At 39.8% G+C, this 12,291-nt stretch overlaps 1 protein-coding gene across 1 annotated transcript in view; it reads left to right on the forward strand.

Annotated features, from left to right (window-relative positions):
* The window catches only part of GMDS (GDP-mannose 4,6-dehydratase), a 428,530-nt gene that overhangs the window by 342,112 nt on the left and 74,127 nt on the right, over positions 1 to 12,291 (forward strand). The window contains exon 8 of the mRNA XM_084260584.1: positions 2,559 to 2,677. Coding sequence (XP_084116710.1) covers positions 2,559 to 2,677 — 119 coding nt within the window. The remainder of the gene's footprint in view (positions 1 to 2,558; positions 2,678 to 12,291) is intronic.

Genomic DNA, 12,291 nt, shown 5'->3' on the forward strand with positions numbered 1-12,291 from the left:
TAGCAACTCTATCTGCATTGTTTGATCGTTGCTACGTTGATCCTGTAGAAATTTAGTGCAGTTTGAGTTGTACTTTTAAGACGGTGATTGCTTGCTCTTTGAAATGGTAGACAAGAATTGATACATCCAAATGCATAAGACTCGACAGGACCAATTGTTGAAGGCTGGTTTTGTTAGTACTTTGTAGCTGTCTCCTTCAATGTAGTGCATGCTTTAGAGTAAAGAGAAAATTCCAATGCTACAAACTTAATGTGTACGTATTTTAATACTCACTGGATTGGTGACGGTCTCAGCATAAGTACCCACACTAAAATTGGGTCCAATTAACTGTAATACTGCAGTGTTTAAAAGTGGAAAGATGGCCAAAAAATTATCGTGAGTCTGATCCTACTCAGACACGTTAATATTGCTATACGACATGCATAGTAAATTGCAGGTCCCTGTGCTAATATTGCATATTCAGTCGACCTATGTGGCATTTGGAGGTGGGGTGTGATTTTTACCAATAAATGAGGTTCAGTTGTTACAACTGTCAGATGTAACTGACACTACAGAGCTGTGCACTTTTCAAACAAAGGCAGGCGAGACCTTGAATTCATTATATACAGCAAACATCCACCTAAGTCAGGGGAACCACTATAAATTCCGACTGATTGACTATCTAAACTTGGAAATCCTTATTTACTCAAATAATGCCTTCTCATATGAGGAAGCTTGTTGCTTTCAGCTGGGCTACTTAATGAAAGTTGAAAGTCTGTGGAATCAGGAGAACCAGAACCATCAATTACTTATTTTAGAAATTTCTTTTTTACCTTTCTGTGAAGCTGCTATTACTGTGAATCCTGCAAGCTTGTCCAGTCACGAAGAAACGGGAGTTGGTGATTTACGATGACCTCTCAAATCAGCAGGGAAACCCCAGTGTTCCAAGAAAGCTCATATGAGAGATATAAGTTAAGACATCTCCTCCTCACAAGAGGTGTTTCATCAGCTAGTTGGGTATTTCTGCGTCATTGGCTAGGATGTTCAACCCTTGAAAGGAAAAATAAAGTTTGCTGCTATTGTCCTGCCCAGCAGGTTATATCCCTAAAGCACAATTAATGTCAAGGACTTACACGGCAGCTGCCCAAAACCCAGCCTTCCCCGCACGTTCAAGAAGCAAAAAAGGTTCAGAAAGAACATGTTAATAAAATCTTGTCAAAACTTTGGAAGATGCATAAAATAATAACTGGCAAGAAAAATTACTTGCAAATAGAAACATTTAAGTGGAACATATCGCCTTGCTGTGCTGGACACTGATTTATTAATAAAAGGGGGGGGAAAATTGAATATTTCAGGTGGTATTTACCAAGAGAAACTGAGCTGTCCCAAAGCTTTTATTAATCTGATTTGCAGAGTATCCACTACCATCAAGGGACCTACTAAAGTTGTTTTCTTTAAAGCTGATGTGAAGAGGTCAATGCAAATAGCGTTGTGGATTACCCTGTGAGAAGATGACAGTCCTTTTTACCATATGGAGAGAAAGTTGAATTATTTTGTTTTCCTTTCCTGGTTATTTATTAAATGAGGATCATGCCATACAGGTATTCCCTTTTCCTCTCCAAAGGAAATGAAGTGTTTACATCATTTTGATTGATCTAAAGTAATAATTACTCTATCTGCCTACAGCTCCTAGGCAGTCAAACAGCCCAGTCGCTAGCACAGCGGCTTGTGTATCAGAAAACTGAAATGTACCTGCCGTGATGCCTCTGACAAGTCACGCGTGTCTTTGCATGTGTCCCCTTCCATCTGCTTTCCCGCTTTCGTGCTGACTTAGCTGGCCAGACCTCAGAGATGGTGCTCACCCATCATTACTTGTTTGTGGGAGGGGACTCCGTGAGAGACATTGCTGTGGGAAGTAAGCCGTCCCCCCTGAAATGCAAACGCGTTGGCAATCCCATGGTTTTGTTTCAAAACTGACTGCAATTTCTGCTGCTGCACAAATGGCAGTGAACAGATTCATTTGGTCAAATGCACAGTCGACTATTCTTACTTATCTTTTAATTAATTTTAATTAAAATCTCAATTTACCCAAAACAAACATGACAGAAGAAAGAGCCAAAAGGAGGGGCCATATTTTCACAACTCAGGGTGTTTGACATCATTCTGTAACAGACAGAACACAGCATTCTGGACTGCAACGCTAAAAAAAAATTATCCTTTTCCCTGTATCTATGTCAGTTCATGCAGTGCTTTAAACAAGTGAATCCATGCTCTTGAGCACTAAACCAGGTCTCAGCATTCAAAAGCAAACATATTAAAGTCTCCCCTGCAGAAAACCCTGCTGTGAAACAAATTGAAAATCAAATACGGCATTGTTTTCTGTAATAAGAAATAATTGAACTCTTTTCAGAGTTGCACTGAACTGGTTAATAGCCACCATGTTAGGGAAGTGCTAATTTCCCCAGCTTGGGCTATGCATGTGTGGTTACTTCCAAATCAAAAATGCCGTAATATAATATCATGTCCCAAAGAGGCCACTTACATGTGCTCCAAATCTGACTTTGTTTGTCTTTCCGCAGGCCATGTGGCTGATGTTGCAAACGGATGAGCCTGAGGATTTTGTCATAGCCACTGGGGAGGTCCACAGTGTCCGTGAATTTGTGGAGAAGTCATTTAAGCACATTGGGAAAACCATTGTGTAAGTATGAATGTGAGATAGCCACAGGTTGAGCATCTCTAGCCTATTGCATTTGCAGTGTTATTGTTTCTCTACACTCCTCTTTTTCCCCCCTCTCTTTCTGATTTCTTAATTTGTGAGACCTTCCAGGCATGACTGACTGCCACTGTGAATATGGGTAGTGTTGCCCTCTAGATCACAAGAAAAAAAAATGTAGGTGGGTATGTCTTAATTTTTTGTTCCAAATCTTCATTTTCTGCTCTCCTATTCACTCCCTACCTTGGAGGCGGGGGGCAGATGCCCATCCAAAGATATTAGTACGAGGTTGCTGTTCATCCCCCTGCTGCAAAAGGGGTGTTTCTGTCCAATTACTATTTTGGGCCCCCTGATCCTGCTCCCATTCTCTGCGATCTCAAGAGATGACACCTGCCACCCCTGTTCTCTCCATGTGATGGCCTATCAGCCATCAGCCACACCACAAGGATTATGTAGCAACCCACTAGACATTCATATTAGCTCTTCTCCTACTAAGCCATAAAAATGTTGAGCAGTGGGTGCAGAATGTTTACAATGCATATTCCACATAGTTCGATTGAAAATACAAAATTCCTTCTCAAGGCCATATAATAAAACCAGGATGGCTTGGTGAGCGCTTTCTGTAATTTATATTTTTATTGTTTATTATTTTTTCAATTTCCCTCCTTCTGTATCTTCTCTGGGCCCCATGCATCAACATACCAATCTCAGCTGGAAAAGGGAGAGGAAAGCCACAGGCTCTTCCATGACGCTAGCACCAGGGCTGTTCCTCAGGCCATCAAAGTCACTTGTGCAGCTGGTGAACTTTTGACAGGGCCAATAAGTTTTACTTGGGAACAAAAACTTGACAAATTCAATAAATATGCAGAAGTGCACAGATATATACAATATTATTTGAACAGCCAGTGGGTGGCTGAGGAGGTAATAACATTTTCTACTCAATGAGCTTTTAGTCTGGTTTCAATTTTTGGCATAAACTTCCAGAAAAAAATTCTGATGGGGAGGAGAGAGAGAGAGAGACTGTATAAATAGAATTTCTAGCCCAAAAGCTCAGTTTGGGGAATAAGTTTTTCTCCATCTTTTAAGCTTGTCTTGATAGTGAGATGTCCCCATACGATCACACATTGTCACATCTCCTTTAACAGTAGTGAAGTTTGACATGGTAAAGGGGATGTAGTGGGAGCTCTCGCAGTTGGTTTGTCTGTCTTAATTTTTCTCCTTTTTCTGTACTTTTGCTCTTTGTGTGTATAAGTGAATCCTCCTTACTAAGCACTGATACTGTGGGTTCAGTTCCTCTATATAAGTAAGAATTCTTCTGAGTTTGAGAACTATGTTGTCCCTGTCTCATGGTGTTTGCAAAAGAAAGAATGAATGTCTGGTGAACAATTTTTTTTGTTATTTTGACTACCTAAAATTAGAAACTGAAACATTAAGGTCAGTACCTAGCTGAATGTCTATTTGCAGAGGTTCTCAACATCACCCTTTATTTTGGTGTCAATAAATTTATAAATTAGTTTAATTTTAAACTCCCTGCTTTGGTGTTGGCCTAAGAAGTCTCAGCTTTTGGCAAGACTTGACAAGTCAGCATGTATTCTTCAGAAAGCAAATTAAACCTTTGAGAAAACCTAAAGAAAAGAAGAAAAAAATACACAAATAAAAGTGAAAGCACTGTTACGAATGACTTTTGTTACCAAGAGGATATTAAAGGCTTACCTTCGATTTAGTTAGCCCAAATACACAAAAAATTTTGTCCCATTTGTTTAATTTTTTGCTCACATATAGCTCCATATGGTGGACTGCATATCATTCATGTTCACAGAATCACAGAATCATGAGGTTGGAAAAGACCTTTGAGATCATCGAGTCCAACCATTCCTGTCCTGTGCTAAACCATATCCCTAACCTATCTACCCAACTACCCATGACTCAACCACCTCCCTGGGTATCCTGTTCCAATGCCCAATAACCCTTCCTGTGAAGAATGCCTAATCTGAACCTGCCCAGGTGCAACTTGAGGCCATTCCCCCTTGTCCTATCACCTGTCGCTCGGGCAGAGATGAACACCCACCTCTCAACTACCTTTCAGGTAGTTGCAGGAAGTGATAAGGGTCTCCCCTCAGCCTTCTCTTCTCCAGGCTAAAAAATGTTGGTGATTTCTGCAGTCAAGATTTGGGTTGAATCAATTGGTAACAAGTTTCTCTGTCAGGGAGACTTGCCAGTATGGCTCCAAGAGATAAGGTAGGGCAGCGTCTACAAAGGCACAGTTGGATTTTTTTTTTTTTACTAATCAATGAAATTAACTTTTTAAAATTGTGTAAGAATCCACATGACATCCAGTGACATGGATTTTTAGGAACCTAAATCACTTTAGAAACGGATCTTGGGCTGCTAATCCCCATTGGCTTTTCTGAAATTTTTCTTCACTTTGAATAAGTTATTAATTCCTTAAGATATTTACAGGTGATATATAAATAGCTATACATATGGGGACTGAGGTGACATTTTAAGTGCTATTGATAATTTTGTTGCTGATAATTTTGATAGTGGTGTAATTCTGATCATTTTAGATACAGACTAGCCAGAAAAACCAGTTGTTCATTCCCACTGCTCCCAGGGTGGGAGGAGTATCACAACAAATCCACAAATCATCCCACAGCTATCATTCATCTTTGAAATTTCTCTAGATATAAAATAGTTGTCAGGATTTGGAAAGCTTTGTTAAGAACCTCCATAATTTTTCAGGGTGTCAGCCTGGCCCATGCTTTTGCAGCACACACACAGGCTCTTTCCTTACCCTGGCTTCTCAGCTGGGCAGCTGGTAACCTCTCACATTCTCAGAAACCCCCTAAGGGCTTTCTACTCCCACCTCCTCCAGTTTGAATATATCTTCTTCAGGGAGTAGTCTGGCAGCAAAATCCTCCCTTTTAGTGGAATCCCACCAGTGAGTCCCATTGATCTGTTTCTTTACAATTTATGACGCACCTAAGAACCAGCGCACCAGAGTGCAATTGCTAAAGGAGTCCCTGAGAGGGTGACTTCTTTCTTCCTCTCTCTCTTCCTCAAAATTTGGTTGAGTAGTTTGGGCTGGTAGGGTTTGGGGTGGGTTTTGGTTTTGGTTGGGTTTTGGGTTGGTTTGTTCTGTATTTTTGCAGGGTTCCAGGTATTATGAAATTTGGCAGTATCAAAAATGTATCTAGGAAATTTCCAGCAGCCCTTTGCACTGCTGTAAGTGATGGCAGAGCTTTCCAGTTTTGCTGTGCAACATGTCTTTCAAAACTGATGGGGTGATGGAGTAAATGGCCAGGAGGGATGTCGCGGCAAGCAGCAACTGGCAGAGCTCATAGTGCATCTGAGAACACATGTGCCATGTGAAGGGACTCTCAACCATCCCCACATTGTGCTTTGGCAGAGAAACTTGCAAATTTAACAGTCTTAGCTGTCACACCTTGATATTGCAGTAGAAAACAGGAAGAAAAGCAATCCTGGCTGCCCCTTCAGCCAACTAAAAATACAGGGGGATTTTTTTAGGTTTTTAGTTTTTTGTCTTCCTAACAATTCACATTAATCTATACAGCTGAAAATCCAGGACCGCCTAAAATGACTTTCCAAAAGATAACATAATACTCTGTCACAGACAGTCATTAGCACATGTCAGGACTGTATCATCTAGCCAAAATAAGAGAGGGAGAAATTTTACTACATTTTCGTAACTAATGAAATGTACAGCTGCAGTAAGACTGAGTCTCTCTCTGAAATTGACTGTAAAATGTATGCAGGGGGTTATCTACCCTGTGTGTTTTTTTTCTTCTAACATTTCTTTTTCAAGGGAGAAATTTCAAATCATATTTATATAGTCCTCTGAATCATTCCAATTCAGTCCTTTGTACTAACAGGAAAGCCTCAGAGCTACAAATATTTTCCCCCTGTAAGGATTACACTTTTTTTTTTTAATTCCTTTACTTTCCCTTCTACTTATTACTAATTAAGTAGTACTTGGGGGAAACACTTCCCACCTATAATTTGAACTACAGTAGGGTAAACGAAACAGGCAAATGCTTGTCTTGACTAATTTTCTGTCATTAATCTTATTAAATTAGAACAGGATTGCAAAGATAGCCTGAAACCACTACAGCATTCGGAGTTCTCTGCAGAGTGCTACAAAGACTGCTGTCTGCAAATGTGAAAAGTAAAAAAGAAAAGAAAAAAAAAGAAAAAGAAAAAACTGTTCAAGCAGTGGAAAGATTTATTATGGGGTTTATTAATATAAAAATACATGCACATTTGTTACAGAAATATTCATTGCTTCCAGGATCAGAATTAATTCAGTAAAAATTAATATTTTACTTTAGTCATTTGGCTGTACATACAAATTTTATCTTAACTAACATGCCAGTTGGTCTTATAAAAGATCACCCTAAAAAGGGGAAGTTTGAAGATAAGCTATAAGGTCTAATGAGGTGAACTACTAGCAGAAGTGGTGCAGTGGCCTCTTCAGTGACAGTGAAGGTTGAACTGAGATTGAACTGAGGGAGGAGGGGTTTTCTGGGTTGGTTTTGTTTTGGTTTTTTTCTTCATTTTCTTTTTACCTTAAAATGGAAGGTTGGGTTGCAGAAACACATGGTATCTGAAGGACTGTTGTAGGAATGCAAAGCCAACAATACATTAGGAATGGTGCTGTGGGGGTGTGGAAAGGGAGCCACCAAAAGCCGTCATCAAAACAGCTGCTGTTTCCAGGTCTGGCTTCTGCCCATCAAAAATTGCAGGCTGGTCAGTGCTGTGTGTTGTACTTAGCAGCACAGGAAAATCAGAAGCTTTCAGATGGGGAGGAAAGAAACAAAATTTCATACAGAAGTTGGAAGCATTTTCATGAGTGATGAAAGGAACTTAGCAAGGGTCTTCAATTAGGACTGCAACACTCTTATCACATTCTCATTGCAGAGTATATGTTTTAGGGAGCATTTAATCCATCTCAAGCTGGAGAAGTAACGCTTTCAGATGAGCAGGCTTTTTATTACTTTTTATTGATTCAAACACTAATGAGTGTTTCAGAACTCAAATTAAGGTTTAAAGACTGTAACAATTAAATTATTTGATTTCATGCATCATACAAAGTATGAGAGTTTCTCCTACAGGAAGACTGGGTAAGAATTATATGTAGTGTTTCATGAGAAATTCCACACGTTTTTTCCCTGCAAATTAAATAAAAATAAATCTCACGTGCAATTCAGAAAAAATATATGATTTCAGGTCTGCTGGACCATATTGTTCCTCCTCTAACCTCCTTTTAAAGAAAGAATAAATTAAAGAGATTTGCCAAAGCCATTCTGAAAGAAGAAAAAACACCAAAATTTTTCCGTTCTGAAAACAACAAAGCGTCTTTTTTAGATATTATTAATATAATTTTGTTTCAGGTTGACAGTAATGGAACTCACTTGAAACTAATTTTTTTCAGTCCAGACTACTTTCATTTTCACAGGAGCATTAATGTTCTTTGAGAAAACATTTTTTTCTCAACACTGACTTTCATGATTTGGAGTAAATGTGTGAGAGCTTCAAAAGTTTTCCAATGAATTGACGAAAAAAGAAACCATAAAATAGGGAGCCTAACATGTTCTTTTTGAAGTCACATAATGTAGAGAGCCATCATTTAGATTTTTAAAACTTGAGCTTGACAATGCTGGGAATATAATGACAAGAGAATTGTTTTACCTGTATTCCCTCATTGAACAAACACTGAAGACCTGATTCATCAGAGGATTTGAAAAACAAAAATTAAGTATATCCCTCTATGTTAGCACACTTGTTCTTTAAATTTCAGCACAAGATTGTGGTTAACCAGTCCCTATATCCTTGGTTACCTTGATGCATCAAAGCTGCTGGCAAGGTTGATGGTTGAGTTGGTGGCAAAGGAACATAGAAAGTCATAGTTAAAGATTTCTTGCAAAAGATTACTTGAAAAAACATTAATGGTCTGTTAGAAGGTGTCAGTCTTGCTGTTTATATAAAGTGCCAGGACAAAATGAAGTGCTTTGGCTTAATTATGTGTATAGCAGCTATCAGGCTGCAAGTCCAAGAAGTCTACACAAATGGTATCTCATATTGGCTGTAGAAGAGCAAGATTTTCCTAAATTTTTTTTTATCTAATCTATTGTTCATTTTCAAATGTGCAAATATTTTCTATTGATATATATTTGATCTAAAAGATATATATGATAGTTTTCTGTAAAGAGGCTGAGCAGCTGTAGCTACTAGTGGCTTTGAATATTTCATTAAATCCCATTAGTTCTGTTTCCCTCTGAAGATCAAGCAAGGAGGTGAAATGCTTGCTCAGCTTATCTGTGCTTTTGTGAAAGCACAGTTTTAGTTGACTTCTTCACCACCTCAAAAATACGTGTACTTTGCCTGGCTTGCTTCTCTGTTACAGCCATTTGGACCATTTGGTCCATTGCAGTGTTATTCCCACCCAGCCTCAATTATCCTGGCTCCCCTGTGTCCTTCCCTGCCTACCTCACACCCCAGCAGGTGGGTACCCCATCCTCAGAAAACCCCTCTATACCTGTGGATGTTTTTATACCTTGAAGTTTGCTGTCTTTATTGAACAGTTATAGGAAATTGAAAACAATTGGAATCTCCAGAGCTGAAGAGGAAAAGGAGCCTTCATCACTGCTGATAATAAGTATTATGATAGCAGCGATCTGCAGATATGAAATTAGCTTTGAATTAAATACAGTCTGTTCCTCTGTAAACCCAGAGTGTAACAGCTCTTGAGGTGAACAACCTTTTAAACAAATAAAATTGTGCATGCATTTGAGATGGAATTAATGTCGTTTTATGGAAAATTCTGCTATCCACCAGAGCTGACAATCACGGTCACCCTAAGCGGACCCAAAGCACCCATCTCCAACAGTGAGGCACTTGATGTGGAAGCGTAGGTGCAGCGAGCATCAAACCTGCTTCCTCAGTAGCAGGCACGTGGTCTCGTGCACCTCTGTCTGGGTACAGAGCATCCTGACATATGGCTGATGACATCAGCCATGGCGCCAAACCCATCCTTTGCTTCAGGGAGAAGGTGAAGTTCCCCAGTGTGGGGCAGGCAATGGCCTAGCTATAGAGGGTTGTTGTCTGTAGGCTCTATGACCTGCAGTGTTTTGCTCAAAGCCTGCAGCAGGCCAGCCAACCAAAGTCCTTGGCTTTGACACCAGCTGCAGAGTTGGGGGGATTCACTTCCCACCCTCTACAAATTTAGCTCCAGTGCTGATTAGCCAAACCTTCTTTAGCCAGGGATCCTTTGCATTTTCCCCCAGTTACAGAGGGCTGTTCTCTGGCCTACATAGGCATCTGAAGGAGCACAAAGCCGGGTAGTCCTTGTGACTAGAGTTACCTAAAACTGAAGCAACTTGAGGGTTCCCCATTCTCCTAACACCATGCTCATGCTTCAGAATAATCTGGCATTACCTTTTCCAGTTAACAATTCTGATTATAAATTAAGGAGGGGTTTGATGGAGGGGTTTTGTTGGGGTTTTCTTTCCCCCTTTCCTTGTGTTTGGAGGAAGGGAGGAGGGGTTGTTGGTTAGCAAAATGGATGTCTGGCTCCTGGTGTCAGGCTGGCCCCCTGTGCATCCCTTTTATCAGCAGTGTGGTGTCCCCAGCTGTGAGCACCGAGGTGCCAGCAGTAATTAGTAGTGCGGCTATCAAATGCTACTTTGTTCACAGTAAGTGCTGCTTTTTTTTCTCCTTGTGAACTTTTCACATTACTGGGCTGAACAAAACGGGTGGAGATTTCTTCTTAAACTGTTTCTATTGTTATATAACTTTGATAGCGACATTAAGTGAGTCTTTACTGGCTTGGACTGAGTCTTCTGGAGCCTGTTGGGTGTTAAATGGGGTTCACTGCTCAGTGACCTCCAACAACAACTGACGTCTCCTGATCTAAGCACTTCCTGTTGTTTTACTGGTGATGGTTAGTTTTCTATTAAACTCATTTGAGTCCTGCACATTTTTACCCTCTGCCCTTTAAAGGGAGGGACTAATGTTAGTTTTGGCTTCTGAATGAAAACTTTGCAGTTCAGGCTTCAAGAAGAGCAACTGTGACAAAGAAAGAAAGAAATATATATTATAAATCATCTTTAGCATCATGGCATGACTATTAACAGCTGACTTCACTGTAGCTATTATCTGTTGGAAATTATTTCAATGTGAAGTGTTCCCAGTATCAAGCATCCTTTAGGCTTTGCTAGTCATCAAAAAGTCATGAGCTGTGCTTAAAAAATCGTGGGATTTAAAAACTAGTAATAATGCATATTTGGTATTTCCTTCTGCCTTTCGGTGTTTTAACCTTCATGGGTACGCAGAGGTCACATTTTCAGACTTTTCTCCTTAGCCTGCAGGGCTAGAAACTCAAAAATGAAGGCTGAGATTGTCAAAGAATTAAATTCTTCTAGGAGCTTGGGGCCGGGGCGTGGGGGGGCGGGCAGGGGGGCAAGGGGAAATCAAGTCTGTGACAAAATCCCATGATCTGGCGGTAAAATTACCAAGTGGGAGGTAAGGGGTTCTTTTACTTCATTGCTGGTGGCTGAAGCTAAATATTCTAAATCACCATGATGATTTAAATTGCATAGGTTTTACTTAAATACAAAAAGTAAAGGACGCCATCACTACACTTTAAATGCCAAGCTGCTTCGGAGTCCCTTGATACATTCTTAGAGGCAGCAAGAAAAGTGAGCGTAGAATTTCAATCCTAACTTTAGATCTTGTACATTCAATGGATGAGGTTTGATGCACCAATGTAAATTGCTACATGAGTCATCTGAAGCATTTGTTTTGAGCGGGAGCATCTTCTTCAGGCTTCCAGGTTGCAGGCTGGCTTCTCCAAAGGCAGACCTAGTCACCTATCAAACCATTCCTCCTCTGCTGCTTCTGAAATTTTAGACCGGGACAGTTGCTAACAAAAATAGTTCATGGTGCAATCAGATCACATAAATTACAGCAAATTGCAGGCTGTTCAACGCATATGAAACTAATTTGGACAAAGTAGCTGGATTTCAGCTCACAGGTAGTAAGTACTGTTTATAGTATATGTATGTGAAGTGCCATGTCGAGCTAAGACTGAAAATGTAAGCACTGTTTTTTGTTTTGTTTTTCCTTGTTAAGCACAAATTCAATTATGCAGCTTAATGCTATTCAAACAGATCTGCAGGTCCATCAAATTAAGAGATTAAAGAGTTCCGGAAAGTATTGGCCAAAATACAAGAATTAAAAATATTTTAAGAAAACAACTTTGAACCAATCCACAAATGAAAAACCTCGCTGTCGTCTTTATTTGCAGATACATGAGCCATACTGAAATCAGGACATTTCATTTTCCCCTAGTGTTATGTGTTTAATTTGGAAGTCCTGTATTTTAGACCTTCCACTGAATCAAAAACCAAAACAAAGAGACTTCAAAAGCCATTGTTGCTCCATTCAAGTCTAAACTCTGCCTTTGTTCCTATAGCTAATGAGTTTATACTGTCCTGCAGGGAGAATTGACACCAGCCTCAAGTAAATGAAAGCAGGCCAAATGTTGGTAAGATCAGAGCACTAAAGTAATTATGGGTTGA

Source organism: Gallinula chloropus, assembly GCF_964237585.1.
Source record: "Gallinula chloropus genome assembly, chromosome: 2".
Classification (NCBI taxonomy): domain Eukaryota; kingdom Metazoa; phylum Chordata; class Aves; order Gruiformes; family Rallidae; genus Gallinula; species Gallinula chloropus.